At 41.1% G+C, this 20,226-nt stretch overlaps 1 protein-coding gene across 1 annotated transcript in view; it reads right to left on the reverse strand.

Moving 5' to 3' along the window:
- Nucleotides 1-789: 789 nt before the first annotated feature.
- The window catches only part of EPPK1 (epiplakin 1), a 77,285-nt gene continuing 57,848 nt past the window's right edge, over nucleotides 790-20,226 (reverse strand). The window contains exon 3 of the mRNA XM_073632341.1: nucleotides 790-19,482. Within this exon, the coding sequence (XP_073488442.1) occupies nucleotides 1,608-19,427 (17,820 nt within the window). The 5' untranslated portion in view covers nucleotides 19,428-19,482 and the 3' untranslated portion in view covers nucleotides 790-1,607. The remainder of the gene's footprint in view (nucleotides 19,483-20,226) is intronic.

Below are 20,226 nucleotides of genomic sequence, written 5' to 3' on the forward strand. Positions count from 1 at the left end.
CTTAATTGCCCCCACCGCCACACGATCACCCTCCCTGAGCACCATGTGTTTCCCCCTGCTGCCCATGCCACCCCCCACCCCCACAGTGTTTCTGGCTTCCCTCCTCTCCTTCCTGCCGGAAGCTGCAAGCACACAATTAAACCTTCAGGATGGAGTGTGGGGGAAGGGTCCGATAAATGTCACATTTACCAGCCTCTTCCTTTCCTGAATGAACACAATAACTGATTGGTACCAATCATACAGTGTGATTAGTTGGGGGGGGGGGGGCTGTCAGGTTAGCTGTATGGGGCCCTGTGGTTTTTAACAGCATCCCTGTTCTGTTAGGAAGATCTTCCCTCACTTCCTGTCAAGAATTATAGGGAAATCTCTCCAACAGCAACACAAAAATACATTGGGGTTGATTAACTAAAGCTGGAGAGTGCAAAATCTGGTGCAGCTCTGCATAGAAACCAATCAGCTTCCAGCTTTTTTTTTTTGTCAAATCTTAATTGAACAAGCTGAAGCTGGAAGCTGATTGGCTACCATGCACAGCTGCACCAGATTTTGCACTCTCCATAGTTATTAAATCGACCCCAACGAAGGGTATGTACTGACAATGTTTTTATTGCTGTCTGTGCCCTCCTGTCCCGGTGACACCCCCATCCACTTTTTCTTGTATGGGTGTCACATGGACAGGAAGTGAGGTTAAAAGAAGGTTATGTTTTGCCCCTGTACAGACGCTGCTTAGTAGAAATCATTAACACTAGTGCATTGTGCACTGCATAATAAAACTCACACATAAAACGTCACTTTAGAAAAGTCAAGAGTTTATTAATAATAAAGTAGATAAAAAGTAACAAGAAACAGTATAGAAAATATTGCATCGTACAGTGTTAGGTGGCTGACACATTGATGAGCTCTAATTTCTAAAAATTCTGTTTTTAAACCTCAACAATGCCACTAAAATGAAACTGTTGAAGTATTTTTTTGTCATTCAGAGTATCAGACCTAACAGAACACAGATTGTGGATGGAATGACCTGGCCACGTTTGAGGATTAAGAGCATCCTACAATTACACAATAGGGTTGATTTACTAAAACTGGAGAGTGCAAAATCTGGTGCAGCTCTGCATAGAAACCAATCAGCTTCTAGGTCAAAGGTTAAATGAACAATCTGAAGTTAGAAGCTGATTGGGCACCATGCACAGCTTCATCAGATTTTGCACTCTCCAGTTTTAGTAAATGAACCCCAGAGTTTGGATCTGGCTGGTACATAGTGCAGAACAAATTTTTATTAGAGATCAGACCCAGCTGACCCTTTGCGAGCTCAAGTAATCTGCTAATTATGTATTTTCTGAATATAAAATGGCTCCACGATATTTCTTTACAATGACCCTGCCAGTTCCAATAGTGACTCTGAAGAAAATGCGTATTGAGGTATTAGAGGAGACAAGTCCATCAGCTGGTATAATTGCACTCAAAGAAACCCTAATTGAAACCCAAAGGGACATGGACAAAGTTAAGTAAAACCCCAGAAATCTAATCTTCCCCAGAGAGATTCCGAGAGATGACATGCACATGCTTAGGGCACCACCATTTATTGGACCGAGTCATTGCTTCGAACAGCTTCAAGCGTTAAACTTGATGTTCTGGGTTTTTTCCTCTGTCTCTTTTATGATGGTGGTAATGTTTTCGAAGATTTCTTCCCAAGTTATGGTGCCAGATTCGTATTGCTGAATAAGCTCCTTTCTTTTCTCTTCTGTGATGTACTCTGAATGAAGGAGCTCCCACAGAGAATGCGATTCGCCTTCTAGTTTGAATCCTCCAATGTCGACCTGGACTCTTACAGATTTCAGGAAGGTAGCCGTGTCTGGTTTCTGTGTAACCACAGTAACTGTTTTAGATGATGAACCACTCAGCATTGAAATAATGCCATTAATTGTGAGAAAGTACTTCTTGAGGAGCTCTAGACGCATGGCTTTGGTGATGTTTTTGGATTGGAGTAGGTCCCACAATGAAATATTTTCTCCTGTAAATTCACTGCTGGAAATAGAAACAGTAAATACCTGAAGTGACTTTGTAACTGGTTCTGGAATGGACTCAAGGCTTAATTGTTCAGTTTTTAGTGTGACCTTCTGGCGACTTGCGATCTGGACACTGGTTTTCTCAGCTTCCATGAGAATTTGCATTATCCTCTTCATGAGATCTTGAAGCCCAATGGCACCAGTCTCATACCCTCCTATGAGTTCATTCCTGGTATCGCCTGTTATGTATGAAGAGTGCAGAAGCTCCCAAAGGGAATATGTCTTACTTGCTTGTTGACCCACTGTCACATCGACTTCTACAGACTGGAGTAAATTTTGGGTCTCTGCACCTTTGTTGGCTTGTGTAGATTCTTGCTCGGTTGAGGAGCTCTCTAGACTTTGGCCAATGGAGACTTCCGTAGCATTTCCCTTGACAATGTTGGTGCAAATGCTCATGACTTCTCTAACAGAAAACTTGTAAGTTTGTAGCAGAATGTTTCTAGTCTCCTCAGGTAAATTTTGGCTATGCAAGAAATCCCATAAAGAAATACTGCCTGCTTCAGATGGCTGTCCTGATAGGTTACTTGGAATCCCTTGTAATGCTTTTTGTAACTGGTCTTCTGAAGGCCAATGTGATGTCTCATCTGAAACTGATAGTACTGTGTGCTCCTGAACAATCACTGTCTTCCTTGATTGCATCTCTGTTTTTTGTATCATGCCTAAAACAATATTGATAATTTCTTCGATAGTCAACGTTTTGGATTTGAACTTTTCAATCAATTCTTCTCTTTTATCTTCAGGTATATATTTGGAATGGAGCAGGTCCCAGAGTGACATAGCTTTTTCATGAAAGTCCCCGATGGAGATTTCTATTTTTACAGACAGGAAAGATTTTCTAATTTCTTTAATTTCTGGTGATAGTTTTTCTTCTTTCTCTGCTTTATCTGACTCAGTAATTATGGTAATAAGAATAGTAATAAGTTCCTCAATAGTCAAGCTGCCAGCACGGTATTTTTTCAGGAGCTCTTGTTGCTTTTCTACTAAAATATACCGAGAGTAAAGAAGATCCCAAACAGAAATGTTTTTCCCTTGAAATTCCCCAACTGAAATTTGAACAGCTTTAGACTGAAGAGTTGATTTGATTTTTAGATCTTCTTTTGTAGCAGAGGCATCTTTTACATCTAGCATATACAGTCCAGTCTCTGGATCTTGGACACATCTTTGGAGTAGCTGCAGATAAGTGAGGTTCTCATGAGTGTTGGGATCAAAGAATCCCTTTGTATCATCAGACGGATCTAAGAGGATCTGGTTCATTTCTTCATCAAAGTACCCACGTTTGTATGCAACCCCCACAGGTACACGATGACTGTATATGGGATCGATAATTCCACCAGTGGCAATCTGGGCTTCCAGGAGACGTATGCCATGATCCCTAACAATGAGATCTTTCTTCATGGCCTGGAAGAGAGAGATCTTCTCACCAGTGTAGGGGTCATTATAGCCAGTGACTCCTCTTTCTGCAGACTGAAGTTTTGCATATACGTCATTCCCAATCAGTCCTGCAGCTAAGGCCTCCTCTACAGAAAGCTTTTTGTTCTGAATAGGATCAATCACATATCCTGTAGCAGCCTGTGCTTCAAGAAGTATCAAAGCTGTTCCAGGTCTCAGTATAAGTTTCAACATGGCATCATAGATGGTCAGCTTTTGTTTTTTGGAAGGATCAGTCTTTGATGTAATAAACACTCCAGCAATGCTACTAGATCCTTCAAGATATTTTTTCACAGAGTCCATCTGAGTGACCTCTTCTACAGTCTTGTTGCCCTGAGTCAGTTCATCCAGAGTTTTCTGATCTATGATTTCTGATTGATGCAGTTCGGAGGCTGTTACCTGCCGACGGAAACCCTTAAACTTCAGTTCACGTCTCTTTTCTGTCTCTTCAATTATTGTGATAATGATTTTTAAAATCTCATCAGCTGTTAAGGTTCTCAATTTGTATTTTTCAAGTAGTTCATTTCGTTTCTCCTCAGTGATATACTTGGAATAGAGAAGGAACCAGACAGAAACATTTTGACCTTTGAATTCTCCAGCTGTGACCTCCGTGAGCTTCAGCTCCAACTCCTGTTGTATCTCTTTCTCTCTTTTGATTCTAAGACTCTCTTCAGTTTCCTCAATTATTGTAATAATTATTCTTAAAAACTCTTCCTCTGTTAAGGACCCCAGTTTGTATTTCTTAAGTAGTTCAGTTCTTTTTTCCTCTGTGATGTACTTAGAGTAGAGAAGGAACCATAAAGAAACATTCTGGCCTTTGAATTCTCCAACATTGACTTCGGTGAACTTCAGTTCAAATTTCTGTTGAATTTCTCTCTCTGCTTGTATTTGCTGGGTCTGTTCAGTCTCTTCAATTATTGTAATAATTATTCTTAAAAACTCTTCCTCAGTTAAGGACCCCAATTTGTATTTCTGGAGTAGTTCAGTTCTTTTTTCCTCTGTTATGTACTTGGAGTAGAGGAGGAACCACAAAGAAACATTCTGTCCTTTGAATTCTCCAACATTGACCTCAGTGAGCCTTACATCCAACTTCTGTTGAATTTCTCTTTCTGCTTGTATTTGCTGGCCTTGTTCAGTCTCTTCAATTATTGTGATAATTATTTTTAAAATCTCTTCTTCTGTTAAGATCCTAGATGCATACTTTTCCAGAAGTTCCTTTCGCTTCTCCTCAGTGACATATTTTGAATGAAGAAGGAACCACACTGAAACATTCTGCCCTTTGAATTCTCCAACGTTCACCTCAGTGAGCTTAACATCTAATGCTTGTTGAATTTCAGTGTCTTCTTTGGTCTCAGATTCATCAATTAAGAAAGCAATTGTTTGCTTTAAATTTTCCACAGTTAACTTGTGTTTGATAAGCTGGTCAATACGCTTGTCCTCGGGGAGATAATTGGAATGGAGGACGTCCCAAAGTGACATTTTCTGCTCTTGTTGATGGCTGATTTTAATATTGACCACAATTGCATTTAGGGCTCTTTCAAGTTCATCTGTGGCTATTATTACAGTTTCTCCTGGCTTTGGAATGGTGGCCTGATGAATGGTGACTGTGATGATTTTAATGATCTCTTCTAGTGTCAAGACACCTGAGAAATACTTCTGTAAGATGTCTTCCTTTTTGGTTACTTCGATATGCTCAGAGTTGAGAAGGTCCCACACAGAGACCTTCTGGCCCTGGAGTTTGCCTTTGGTAATCTCCACAAGCTCAGACTGGAGAAGGCTCTTCTTATTTTCTTTTGTAACATCGTGGACTGCCTCTTCTAGGCTAAATCCATTCACTTTCTGGCTACTATGCTGTTTTTCCCATTCTTCAATGGCTGATTGAATACTTGAAATAAATTCCTCTACTGTTATAGTCTTTGAGTTATACTTATTCAGAAGTAGCTGTCTCTTTTCTTCTGTGAAATACTTGGAGTAGAGAAGCTCCCAGGAGGACACAGTTTGTCCCTTATATTGTCCAACTTTAATTTGAATAGTTAGTGACTGCAGACTAGTCTTTTCAGCTAAGGCAGCTTGTTTGTCTTTCATGGTCAGCATGTACAATCCTGAATCTGGGTCCTGAACACATCGGCTAAGTAACTGCAAGTAGGTGAGGTTTTCATGAGTGTTGGGATCAAAGAATCCTTTTGTGTCATCAGTGGGATCTGAAAGTACCTGGTTCATCTGTTTATCAAAGTAACCCCGTTTATATGCCACTTCCACTGGGACTCTGTGACTGTGTACTGGGTCAATGATGCCCCCCGTGGCAATCTGGGCCTCAAGCAAACGGATACCATGATCTTTTACAATAAGGTCTTTCTGAATGGCTTGGAAAAGGGAAATTTTTTCACTAGTATATGGGTCATTGTAGCCAGTTACTGCTTTTTCTGCAGATAGAAGTTTTGCATGAAGTTCCTGGCCTATTAAACCAGCGGCTGCAGCTTCGTCTACTGACAGTTTTTTGTTGCTCACAGGGTCGATAATAAATCCAGTGGCAGCTTGAGCTTCCAGAAGAACGAGAGCTGTTCCTGGTCTCAGGATGTTCTTCAACATAGCGTCATAAATGCTCATCTTATTTTTCTTTGAAGGATCTGTAGGCGATGGGACCAGTACTCCAGCTATACAGCTTGTTCCCTCTAGGTATCTTTTCACACTGTCCATTTGAGTCACCTCCTCTACGGTCTTCTGTCCTTGAGCCAACTCTCTTAGTGTATTCTGGTCAATAATTTTTGACGAAAGCAGTTCAGATGCAGTAACTTGTCTTCTGAGGCCTTTAAATTTCAAACTCTTACTGTGTTCCTCTGTCTCTTGTATTATTGTAGTGATAATCTTGATAAGCTCATCAGTGTTGAGTGTGCCAGAGTTAAACTTCTCAAGCAGCTCACGTCTTTTCTCCTCTGAAAAGTACTTGGAATTTAGTAGGTCCCACACTGACCATTTTTGACCTTTGAACTCGCCTTCTGTTACTTCAATCTGGGTGGTCCGCACAGTGCTCAACGTTTCCTCCTTCAAATTGTATTCTATTTTAAAGCGAGATTGGATGCTCCTCTGATCACTGTATTCAATGGTCTGAATAACAAGTCGTATTATGTCTTCAAGAGTTAGCTTGTAGTTCCTGAGCAGCTCTTGTCTTTTTTTATCTGAGATGTATCTGGAGTGCAGAAGGTCCCACACAGAAACCTCCCGCCCAGCATACTCTCCTTTTTTAACTTGGATATTGATGCTTTGCAAAGCTTTCTGAATCTCATCTTCTTGTAATGAAGGTTCAGGCTGTATCTGCTGCTGTACTGATATGACTGAACTTTGAGAGACCCCCTCAGTAATGGTTGTAATGAGAATCCTTATCATTTCTTGTATGGTCAGAGTCCCATTGTTATATTTTTCTATCATTTCTCTTTGCTTCTCTTCGGTGATATAATGAGAATTCAGGAGCTCCCATACAGATGCATATTCTTTAAAGTCTCCTATTGACACATCCACCTTTTCTGATTTCAGTAAAGTCTCTTTATCTGCTGAGGCTGTTGTATCAGTCAAAAGTATTGTTCCAGTAATAAGTTTGATAATGATAGTAATAAGTTCATCAACAGATACGGTTTCTGAACTGTACTTTTTAAACAGCTCTTCTCGTCTCTCTGTGGAAATAAACATGGAATTCAGATGCTCCCAGATGGAAATGTTTTTTTCTTGCATGTGAGTCTGTGTGACCCTAATATGTTTTGTTCTTAGAATAGTCTCTTTCCCAGTCTGGGTAGGTGGAACTTTATTTACATTCACATCCAGCATATGCAGTCCAGTCTCTGGATCCTGGACACATCTTTGGAGCAACTGCAGGTAAGTGAGGTTCTCATGCGTATTAGGATCAAAGAATCCCTTTGTGTCATCAGAAGAATCTAAGAGGATCTGGTTCATTTCTTCATCAAAGTATCCACGTTTATATGCAACCTCCACAGGTACACGATGACTGTGTACGGGATCAATAATTCCACCAGTGGCAATTTGGGCTTCCAGGAGACGTATGCCATGATCCTTAACAATAAGATCTTTCTTCATGGCTTGGAAGAGAGAGATTTTCTCACCAGTGTAGGGGTCGTTATAGCCAGTGACTCCTCTTTCTGCAGACAGAAGTTTATCATATATGTCATGCCCAATCAGTCCTGCAGCTAAGGCTTCCTCTACAGAAAGCTTTTTGTTCTGAATGGGATCAATCACAAATCCTGTAGCAGCCTGTGCTTCAAGAAGTATCAAAGCTGTTCCCGGTCTCAGTATACGTTTCAACATGGCATCATAGATGGTCAGCTTTTCTCTTTGGGAAGGATCAGTCTTAGATGTAACAAACACTCCTGCAATGCTACTAGCTCCTCCAAGATATTTCTTCACAGAGTCCATCTGAGTGACCTCTTCTACTGTCTTGCTGCCCTGAGTCAGGTCATCCAAAGTTTTCTGGTCTATGATTCCTGACTGGAGCAGTTCAGAGGCCGTCACCTGCTGACGGAGACCCAAAAACTTGAATTCAGGCCTCTTCTCTGTCTCTTCAATTATTGTGATAATTACTTTTAACATCTCATCAGCCGTTAAGGTTCCTGATTTGTATTTTTCAAGCAGCTCATTTCGCTTTTCCTCAGTGATATACTTGGAATTGAGAAGGAACCAGACAGAAACATTTTGACCTTTGAATTCTCCAGCTGTGACCTCTGTGAGCTTCAGCTCCAACTCCTGTTGTATCTCTTTCTCTCTTTTGATTTTAATACTCCCTTCAGTTTCCTCAATTATTGTATTAATTATTCTTAAAAGCTCTTCCTCAGTTAAGGACCCCAGTTTGAATTTTTCAAGTAGTTCAGCTCTTTTTTCCTCAGTGATGTACTTGGAGTAGAGCAGGGACCACAAAGAAACATTCTGTCCTTTGAATTCTCCTATGTTGACCTCCACAGACTTTAATTCTAATTTTTGTTGGATTCCTGTTCCAGCTTTAATTTCAACATTCTCAATTAATCCAAGGATTCTCTGTTTAAGTTTTTCTATGGCAACTTGGTGTTTTTGTAGCTGGGTGTTGCGGCTATCATCTGAAACATATTTAGATTGGAGCACTTCCCAGAGAGACACTCGTTTACCCTGAAACTCTTCTGCCTGTACGTGAACAGTAAAAACTGTTAAAGCTTTGTGGTCTTCATCTGTATCTGGTTTTACATATTGTTCTAGTTTAGGAACAAAGCCAATATCATAAACTTCTTTTTTCTCTATGGTCACATCTCTCTTAATTTCTTTGGTAATATCTTGGACTGCCACTTCCAGGCTAGCACCATCCACAGTTTGGCTACTGCTCCGTTGTTCCCACTCTTCAATGGCTGATTGAATACCTGAAATAAATTCCTCAACTGTTATAGTCTTTGATTTATACTTATTCAGAAGTAACTGTCTCTTTTCTTCTGTAAAATACTTGGAGTGGAGAAGCTCCCAGGAGGATGGGGTCTGCCCTTCATACTGTCCAACTTTAACTTGAATAGTTAGTGACTGCAGACTAGTTTCAAAGGTTTTTTCTGCTAAGACAGCTTGCTTGTCTTTCATGGTCAGCATGTACAATCCTGTATCTGGCTCCTGAACACATCGGCTAAGTAACTGCAAATAAGTGAGGTTTTCGTGAGTGTTGGGATCAAAGAATCCTTTAGTGTCATCGGATGGATCTGAAAGTATCTGGTTCATCTCTTCATCAAAGAAGCCACGCTTATAAGCCACTTCCACTGGGACTCTGTGGCTGTGTACTGGGTCAATGATACCCCCGGTGGCAATTTGGGCCTCCAGTAAGCGTATACCGTGATCTTTTACAATGAGGTCTTTTTGCATGGCTTGGAAGAGGGAGATCTTGTCACCAGTATATGGGTCTTTATAGCCAGTTACCGCTCTTTCTGCAGAAAGAAGTTTTGCATGAAGTTCATGGCCAATTAGACCAGCAGCTGCAGCTTCATCTACTGACAGTTTTTTGTTGCTCACAGGATCAATGATAAATCCAGTGGCAGCCTGAGCTTCGAGAAGAATAAGAGCTGTCCCTGGCCTCAAGATGTTCTTCAACATAGCGTCATAAATGCTCATCTTATCTTTCTTTGAAGGATCTTTAAGAGATGGAACCAGTACTCCAGCTAGACAGCTTGTTCCTACTAAGTATCTTTTCACACTGTCCATTTGAGTCACCTCCTCTACAGTCTTCTGTCCTTGAGCCAACTCTCTCAGTGTAGTTTGGTCAATAATTTCAGATGTAAGCAGTTCAGATGCTGTAATTTGTCTCCTGAGGCCTTTGAATTTCAATTTCTTGCTATGTTCTTCAGTCTCTGTTATAGTAGTGATGATAATTTTGATAAGTTCATCTATACTTAGTGTGCCAGAATTAAACTTCTCGAGTAGCTCACGTCTTTTCTCCTCTGAAAAGTATTTAGAGTTCAGAAGATACCATACAGAAAGTTTCTGACCCTTGAACTCTCCTTCAGTAACTTCAATCTGCACGGTCTGCACAACATTGTAAACTTCTAGTTTCAAATTGTACTCAGTTTTGAATCTGCTCTGATCTGCTCTGATAGAATTCACCACCAGTTCCATGATGTCTTGGACAGTCAGTTTGTATTCTTCTATTAGTTCTTTTTTGATATCTTCAGGAATATATTTTGAATTAAGCAGATCCCACACAGAGACCTCTTGCCCAGCATACTGACCTTTTGTGACTGTAACACTGATGTTTTGTAATGCCTTCTCAATCTCATCATCTTGTACAGAATGATCAAGTTCCACAGGCTTCTCATCTGGTACAGATACACTCTTCTGGACCACCTTTGTTGTTTCTGTTTCTGTGATGATGGTGATGAGAATTGTGATAATTTCTTGTATGGTCAGAGTCCCAGACTGTATCCTTTTTAATATTTCCTTTCGTTTCTCTCCAGAGATATAATGAGAATTCAGGAGCTCCCAAACAGAAATGCTTTGTCCCTTGAAGTCGCCCACAGACACGTTCACCTTTTCTGACTGGAGCCAAGTCTGGGCTTTAGCTACTTGCTCGGCGGAGTCTGTGGTATCAGCTTGAGACACTGTTGTACTGGCTTGAGATAATATTTGCTCTTTTTCATTAATGACTTTAATAGTTATGGTCAGAATTTCCTCAATAGTTAAAGTACCAGCTTCAAATTTCTTCAGTAGCTCCTCTCGCCTTTCAGCTGTGAAGTATTTAGAGTTGAAAAGCTCCCAGATGGAAACACTTTTTCCTTGAAACTCTCCAATGGCAATCTGAATAAAACTGGATTGTAATTTATTTTGGATCTGTGTTGGGGAGAACTTGCTGTCTTTAAGCTCCAGCATATACAATCCAGTGTCAGGGTCTTGGACACATCTCTGGAGCAGTTGCAGGTAGGTGAGATTTTCGTGAGTATTTGGGTCAAAGAAACCTTTTGTGTCATCAGTGGGATCTGAAAGAATTTGGTTCAGTTCTTCATTAAAATAGCCCCTCTTATAAGCCACTTCCACGGGGACACGGTGGCTGTGTACTGGGTCTATTATGCCACCAGTAGCAATCTGGGCTTCCAATAGGCGTATACCATGCTCTTTTACAATTATATCTTTCTGCATGGCTTGGAACAAGGACATTTTTACACCAGTGTAGGGATCATTGTAGCCTGTAACTCCTCTTTCTGCAGACAGAAGTTTCTCATAAATTTCATAGCCAATCACCCCAGCTGATAATGCTTCATCAACTGAAAGTCTACGGTTTTGTATGCTGTCAATAACAAATCCGGTAGCGGCCTGGGCTTCCAGAAGAACCAGTGCTGTCCCAGGCCTCAGAACACGCCTCAGCATGGCATCGTAGATATTAACCTTTTCTTTTTTGGTGGGGTCAAGTTTTGAAGGGATAAGCACCCCTGCAATGCAGCTGGTGCCTTCAAGGTATCGTCTAATGGAATCTATTTTTGCTACTTCATTCACTGTCTGCAAGTCCTTCTTTAAACCATCAAAAGTCTCTTGGTTGATAATTTCTGCATCAAATAATTCTGCAGCGGTCACCTGCTTCCTCAGTCCCTGGAACCAGATGTCGTTTTGACCCTTATCCTTTTCTTCAATGACTGATGTGATGACACTTACAATGTCTTTAAGTCCTGAAGAAATTTTAGTTTTATATAACTTGATGATCTGCTTTCGTTGTTCTTCAGAGATATAGGTGGAGCTCAAAAGTTCCCAAAGGGAAATATCTTGACCTTTGAGCTTGCCACTGTTCATTTTCACAGTGGTTTCTTGCAGGAGTTTCTTGGTCGGCTCATCAATGTAGAAGTAATCATCACGCCTTTCAGTCAGTGGAAGCAAATAAAGTCCAGTTTTTTGGTCTCTGACACATCTTTCCAGCAAGTTTTTATATGTAATTCTTTCATGCGTGTTGGGGTCTACAAATTCTTTCTTTCCAGAATCTGAGATGAGAAGGTAAAAGTCTTCATCCAGATAAGCCCTCTGGTAAGCTATATGCAAAGGAATTCTATGGCTTAAAACTGGGTCTACAACCCCTCCAGTTGCCAGTTGGACGTCAAGGAGAGAAATTCCTAGCCCTTTGGGCACAATTCCTTTCTTGATGGCTTGGAAAAGAGAAATTATTTTCCCAGATTCTTTATCTGTATATCCAGTAACTGCCTTTTCAGCAATTTCAAGCTGTTCTTGAACATCAGAGTTAACTAGACCTTGGGACACTGCATTGGGAATGGAAAGCACTTGATTTTTGATGGGGTCAATAAGATGGCCAGTGGCAGCTTGGGCTTGAAGAAGAATCAAACCAATGTCTCTAGATAGGATTCCTCTACTTACAGCTTCATAGATACTTAGAGTTTCATTGGTAGGCAGAGATAAAACTCCAGCAATACAACTTGTTCCTTTCAAGTATCTTCTAACAGACTCCAGTTCAGAAACAGCTTCCACAGATATTTTGCCTTCTTTCAGGTCACTTAAGGTTTTTCGGTCAATTATGTCAGCATTGAACAAATCAGTGGCACTTACTTCTCCACGAATTCCTTTCAGTTTTAGGTTACTGCTCTTAGATTCATATTCTTCTATAACTGTAGTGATGCTGGAGATTAGCTGCTCTATGGTGAGTACCCCCAAGATGTACAGTCTAACAAGTTCTCTTCTTTTTAGGTCTGTGATATAATGAGAAGTGAGTATTTCCCAAATAGACACAGTTTGATTGACATATCTTCCAAATTGAAGTCTAATGGTTCTTGATTGTAAGTCAGCTTTCATTTTCTCAGTAATATAGAAGTAGTTTTCACCTCTCTTTACAACCTGTAATAAATACAGCCCAGTTTCAGGATCTTGGATACACCTTTCTAATAGCTGCAGATAAGTAAGGTTCTCATGAGTATTGGGGTCAAAGAAACCTTTAGTATCATCGTTGGGATCTGACAGAATTTTGTTCATTTCCTCATTGAAGTAGCCTCGTTTGTAAGCTACTTCTACAGGGACTCTGTGGCTGTGGACTGGGTCAATAATGCCACCTGTGGCAATCTGAGCTTCCAGCAGACGAATACCATGGGTCTCAACTATGAGATTGTTTTGCATGGCTTGAAACAAGGAAATCTTCTCTCCACTAAATGGATCTTTATACCCTGTCACGGCTTGTTCTGCAGACAGCAACTTGGCATGTACATCGGACCCTATTAGACCCTCAGCAAATGCTTCTTCAACTGACAGCTTTGCATTCCTAACTGGATCAATTATAAAGCCTGTGGCTGCCTGGGCTTCTAAGAGTACCAAGGCAGTACCAGGCCTCAAAATGCCTTTGCGCATTGCCTCATAAATACTCATCTTTTTGTTTGAGGCCTGAAGAAGAACACCAGCAATACTATTTGTTCCTACCAAGTAACGTTTAACAGCCTCCATTTCTGTCACTTCATCTATGGTCTTCTTTCCCAGGTTCAGCTCATCCAGAGTTTTCTTGTCTATGACATCTGACTGGAACAGGTCACTTGCAGACACCTGCTTCCGAAGACCTTTGAACTTGATCTGTGTACTTGTTGCCTCAGTTTCCTCAAAGATGGTGGTGACCGTCTTTATGATTTCCTGTAAAGCTTCAGAGCTGCTGGTTTTGTATTTAAATAGAATTTCTTTTAATTTATCTGCACTAACGTACTCTGAATTCAGAAGCTCCCAGAGAGACACGGTTTGGCCTTTGAACCTTCCTGCATTGACAGTAACTGTAAATGATTTGAAAACATCAATGAAATGCCCTTCAGCAAAAAAAGCTGCAGTCTCCGAAAGAGCCAGAAGCAGCGAGCCTGTCTCAGGGTCGGTGTAGCATCTCTGTTTCAGTTGCTCATAGCTCACTTTTTCTTTGGTGTTTGGATCAACGTAGACTTTCAGGTCTGCTGTTTGTTTGGATATTTCTTCGTCAAGAAATCCCAATTTATATGCCAGCTGTATCGGTACAAAATGACAATGAAGAGGATCAATTATTCCACCAGCAGCCAACTGGGCTTGGAGGAGTGGAACACCTTCTTTCTCTGATATCAGTTTCTTCTGGATTGCCTGACCTAGAGATATCTTGTTTCCTGTGTAAGGGTCGGTATATCCACTTACCGCACTTTCTGCAGTCAAGAGTTTTTCATGAAGTTCAGGGCCTACAACCCCAGCTTTCACTGCACTGTCAACTGTATATTTTTCATTCTTTACTGGATTTATAATAAATCCTGTTGCAGCTTGGGCTTCCAGAAGCCTTATGGCATTGGCAGGAAGGAGTAATTTTTTTTTCAAGGCCTGATAAATGCTCAACTTTTCCTTTGTAGATGGCAGGAATACTCCAGAGATGGAACCGGTGCCCTCTAGACTTTTCTTCACTTCAGCTAATTGAGAAATCTCCTCAACAGACTTGAGACCCTGAGCAAGTTCATCAAATGTTTTCTGTGTAATAATACCTAAGTCTAAGAGCCATACAACTGGGACGGGACCTCTGAGTCCTTGAAAATGAATGTGAGTTGTCCTTTTTATTTCATTATTTCTGACTATTTGTAGGATTTCAGTGGTCAGTTCCTGAAGGCTCAGTTTCTTAGCTCTAAATTTTTCCAGGATTTCAAATTGCTGTTCTTCTGTAAAATATCCGGAATGAATCAGTTCCCAGACTGTGATATTTCTCTCTTCGATCCTAGCGGTCTTCAAGAGCTGCCGGACTTCTTCATCAGAATATAAATTTATTACTGGAACCTCTGCAAAATCTTGAGGCAATGGAAGCAAATGGAGACCAGTTGATTCATCTTTTTGTGACCGACTGAGAAGTTCGGAGTAAGTGACCTTTTCTTTGGTAGTTGGGTCATAGAATGTTTTTATGTCATCTGTAGGGTGAGAGAGATCTTTAAGTAGCTCCTCGTTAATATAGCCATACTTCTTGGCTACAGAATCTTTAAGGTGGAAGCCATGTATTGGATCAATGACTCCACCAGTAGCTAGCTGGGCTCCAAGAAGCTGTTTGGCATGCTTTTCTTCAATAAAACCTCTCTTCATGGCTTGGAAAAGGGAGATTTTCTTCCCTGAAAAAGGATCTGTGTAACCTGTTACAGCTTCCTCTGCATAAGCAAGTCTCTCATAAAACTGTGGATCGACAACAGCTGCTTTGAGAGCCTCATCAACTGAGAGTTTCCGGTTACTGACCGGGTCCACTATGTGTCCAGTAGCAGCCTGAGCCTCTAATAACGGCAAGATGGTGCTAGGCAGCAACATTTTATTTTTTGTTGCTTCGTAAAAACTGAACTTCTGATTGGAGGGTTGGATAATGACTCCACCGAGGACACCAGACCCTTGCAAGCTCTTCTTAACCTTGTCGATATTAAGCACATCCTCTACTGTCACTTTTCCTTCTAGGACTTGCTCAAACAATTCTTTTTCAATGATCTCATATTCCAACAGCTCATAAATGTTCACTTGTCCCCTTAATGTGGAAACACGGAACGCTGTCCATTTCTTTATTTCCTCTTCGATGATGATGATAATTTGTTCAAGGGTCAACTTTTTCAGTCTAAACTGCTCTAATAGCTCTCTCCTTCTCCACTCATTGAAGTACTCAGAGTTGATGAGGAACCATGCGTTTACTGTTTGCCCCTGGAATCTTCCATATCTGACATAAATCTCCACATTTCTGAAAGAATTCCTGATGTGGTCATTAATATTGAATTGCCGCTGCTTGCTAACCAAGGGTAGAAGACAAAGGTTAGTTGACGGCTCTGTAATGCATTTCTCTTTCAGCTGTAGATAGGTGAGGTTTTCATGTGTGTTTGGATCAAAGAACCCTTTTGTGTCATCGCTTGGATCTGAGAGTATTAGATTCATTTTTTTGTCAAAATAGCCTCGCTTGTAGGCAACATCGACTGGGATTCTGAGACTGTTTATGGGGTCGATAATGCCGCCAGTGCCAATCTGGGCTTCAAGGAGCCTAACACCGTGTTCTTTAACAATTAAGCCCTTGTTCATTGCTTGAAACAGGGAAATTCTTTCACCTGTGTATGGATCTTTGTATCCGGTAACTGATTTTTCTGCTGCCAAAAGCTTTTCGTAGTACTCAGGACCGATAATATTTGCCTTGAGGGCTTCCTCCACTGAATAATTCTTATTATTCACTGGATCAATAATGTAACCTGTTGCTGCTTGTGCTTCAAGGAGAATCAAGGAGGTCCCTGGTCTTAGGAAGCCTTTTCTCTTTGCTTGGTAGATGCTGATCTTTTCTTGGTTGTCTGCTAGGATTAATCCACCTATGCTTCCCGTGCCTTGCAGGTATTTCTTGACCGTATCAATGTTCACCACATCCTTTGCGGAAGCTTCGCCTTGCTGCAGTTTATCAAACAAGTTCTTGTCAATAATTTCAGACTCCAGCAGTTGGCCAGGAGTTACAGATTCTCTAAGGCCTTTAAACGTGACTTTGGTGGAGGATACTGCTTGCTTAATCTCTGCTTCGACTTTTCTAGACAGTTCTTCTATCGAAAGACTTCCAGCTTTATACAGGTTGATGAAATATTGTCTTAATTCAAAGCTGAAATATTCTGAGAAAAGGATTTGCCACAGGGAAACAAGATGTCCTTTAAACCTGCCAAATGTAAGAGTCAGTTTTATTCCATCGAAAATCACTTTGGTCTTATAATCTATAAATGAATGTGTGGTTTTCTGTGCCTCCTGTGTGTTGTCAAATACGGGAGTCAGGTAGAGCCCAGAGTGAACATCGATAACGCTCCGTTCCAGCAGTTGCTCATAGGTAACATTTTCTTTTAAGTTTGGATCGAAAAATCCCTTAATGTCATTGGTTTGAGCAAGCAAAACTTCATTTGTATCTTTATCAAAGTGACCACGTGTATAAGCCACCTCTAATGGAACACGATGCTTTTTTGATGGATCAATGATTCCACCTGTGGCAAGCTGGGCATTCAGAAGATGGATGCCATGATCTTTAGTAACAAAACCCCTCTTTATTGCTTGGAACAATGAAAGTCTCTCTTCAGAAGAGGGATCTTTGTAACCTGTGGCTGCCTTTTCAGCGAACAGAAGTTTTTCATAAAGCTCAGGTCCAAGCAAGCCATTTTTCACTGCATCGGGCACAGAAAATTTCAAGTTCTTGACAGGGTCTATCAAATATCCAGTGGCGGCCTGGGCCTCAAGGAGAGCTATGGACGTTCCTGGCATGAGAAGATGTTCTTTGAATGCTTGGTAAATGCTTATTATTTTATTGGCTGAAATATCTGCCACTCCAGCAATTAAGCCAGTTCCCTGAAGATAGCGCTTCACGCTCTCCTGTTCAGCAACATCTTGGATGGATAGTTTTCCTTGCTGGAGGCTTTCAAATGTTGCCTGGTCAATGATATTAGAGTTCAGTAACTCATTGCTTGTAACTTTTCCCCTTATACCATGGAAGGCAAGTTTCAAAGGAAAGAAGTATGCATTTGAGTCTGGATCAAATGTGGCTCTCGATTTAAGTTCCTGATAAGTAACCCAGTCATTAGTGTTGGGATCCAGGAAACCACGATTTATGGATAACAGTTTTGCTGTCTCTTCATCCAATAAACCTCGTTTATAGGCAGTTTCCAAAGGGACATGAAAACTGTGGAATGGATCAATAATGCCTCCTGTTGCAAGCTGGACTTGAAGAAGATTAAGGCCCAAGTTTCGATCAATCAGCTCTTTTTTTATTGCTTGAAAGAGGGAAATGTTTTTCCCAGTGTATAGATCGTTAAACCCAATGACCGCTCGTTCAGCATTCAGTAGCTTCTCCTTGAGGTCAAATCCCACCACTCCTTCTTGAACAGCTTCGGTGACAGTGAAAGTTTTTTTCTTCTCTGGATCTATGATGAAGCCTGATGCTGCTTGAGCTTCCAATAGGGTAATTGCATAATCTGTTGGAAGAAAGTTTCTCTTCAAAGCCTGATATATACTGATTTTCTCCTTTGTGCTTTCTATGTTTACTCCTCCAAGACTCAACAACCCATTTAGATACTGCCGGACCTCTTGCAGTTCTCCCAACTGCTGAATGGTTTGTTTGCCTTCTCTGATTTCATCATACTGAACCTGAGTAATTATATTGGCCTTGAACAATTGCTCCAAATTGACAGACTTTCTCAGACCCTGCAGACTTTCCTGTAGAGGGATAAGTACCAGTCCAGTCTCTGAATCTGTGAAGCTTTTGGACAGAAGCTCCTGATAGCTGGAGCCTTCTTTTGAATTGGGGTCAGGATAACAGCTTGAGAATTCTGATGGCCCAGTAAGCGTTTTGAACAAACTCTCATCTATGTAGTTAAGTTTCAATGCTTCAGAAAATGGTACTCTGCTTCCAGTCTTGTAATTGATTATTCCACCAGTTGCTATTTGGGCTTGTAGAAAACGCACTGCATCCGTTTTCCCAACAAGACCTTTTTTAAATGCCTGAAAGAGAGATATTGTTTCTTCTTTGTGTTTGTAGCCCGTGGCTGCACTATATGCCAGCAGCAGCTTTTGTTGATACTCTGGCCCAACAATGCCTTGTTGAATAGCTGCCTCTACAGTCAGTTTTTGGTTGTTTGATGGACTGGTGATATGGCCAATAGCAGCTTGTGCTTCCAGCAGAGCCAGAGCCACCTCCCCAGAGACAAGATTCTTCTGTAGGGCTTGGTAAATGCCAACTTTCTCCTTTGTCTGAAACACAAAGAAGCCATCGATGCTTGGAGTGACTTTGATAGGTTCATCAGGTTTATCCTGATGACACACAGCCTTGTGGTGGCATACAGAATCTTGGATGGGAGTCTTGACATGATGGCCTTTAAAGTGAGCGTGGTGGCCCACAAAACCATGAATGTGGCCAGTGGCATGGTGGCCCGCAAAACCATGAATGTGGCCGGTGGCGTGGTGGCCTACAGATCCATGAATGTGAGTGGTGGCGTGGTGGATCTCAGCTCCACCGATGTGGCCGGTGACTTTGATGGGTTCACCAGCTTTCTCCTGGTGGCATACAGCCTCGTGGTGTCCTACAGACCCATGAATTTGAGTGGGGGCCTGGAGGCCTAGAGACCCATGAATGTGAGTGGTGGCGTGGTGGATCTCAGCTCCACCGATGTTGCCGCTGACTTTGATGGGTTTATCAGCTTTCTCCTGGTGGAATGCAGCCTTGTGGTGGCCTACAGCCCCATGAATGTGAGTGATGGCGTGGTGACTGTCGGCTCCACCGATGTGGCCGGTGACATGGAGACCCCCAGACTCATGATGGCTATGACAGCTGGACTCATGATGGCCATGAAAACTGGACTCTTGATGGCTGTGAGAACCGGATGAATGTGAGAACTGCTGAAGACCATGTAAAAAGGGAGTTTCCACCTTGCCGACCGTCTCTTTCACTGTGTGAGAAACCTTGTTCTGCTTCTCGTGTGCGTGATGACCTTTGCGCTCCATTATTGTGGCCTGTGACGACTTTACTCCACACTCTTGCCAGACTTTTTTTCAGATGCTGTTAAAAAAAAAAAGAAGAAAAAGAATAAAGATTAGCTTTGTGTATGGCAGGTGTACACTGCACCAATAAATTATCATCTGCGTCATATCAGATAATTCTCACACAGTGTTAACACTTCACCCCGTGGCAAACTGGATACTGCGATCCTTGCCAGAGGTTAATTGCAATAAATTATATTTATAATCTTGAGCTTCCCACTACATGTTTTGTAGGCTCTAAATAACACATAGGAACCAAGCCTGATAAAGGAAATAAAAGGAAAAATAGGAAAGCAAAGGAAAGAAAAAAATGAAAAGAAAAAAACATGAAAAGGAAAGGAAAAAGAAAAGGAAAGAAAAAAACATGAAAAGGAATAGAAAGGAAAGGAAAGGAAAGGGAAAAAAATGAAAAGTTAAGGAAAGGATAGAAAAAAATGAAAAGGAAAGGAATGGAAATGATTTGAAAGGAAAAAAAAACGGAAATGAAATGAAAGAAAAAAACATGAAAAGAAAAGGAAAGAGAAAAGGAAAGGAAATACAAAAAATGAAAAGGAAAGGAAATACAAAAAATGAAAAGGAAAGGAAAAAAAATGAAAAGGAAAGGATAGAAAAAAAATGGAAAGGAAAGGAAAGTAAAGAAAAAAAACATGAAAAGGAGAGGAAAGAAAAAGGAAAGGAAAGAAAAAAAATGAATAGGAAAGAAACAGTAAGGAAAGGAAAGGAAAGGAAAGGAAAGGAAAGGAAAGGAAAGGAAAGGAAAGGA

Source organism: Aquarana catesbeiana, linkage group LG05 (assembly GCF_042186555.1).
Source record: "Aquarana catesbeiana isolate 2022-GZ linkage group LG05, ASM4218655v1, whole genome shotgun sequence".
Lineage (NCBI taxonomy): Eukaryota > Metazoa > Chordata > Amphibia > Anura > Ranidae > Aquarana > Aquarana catesbeiana.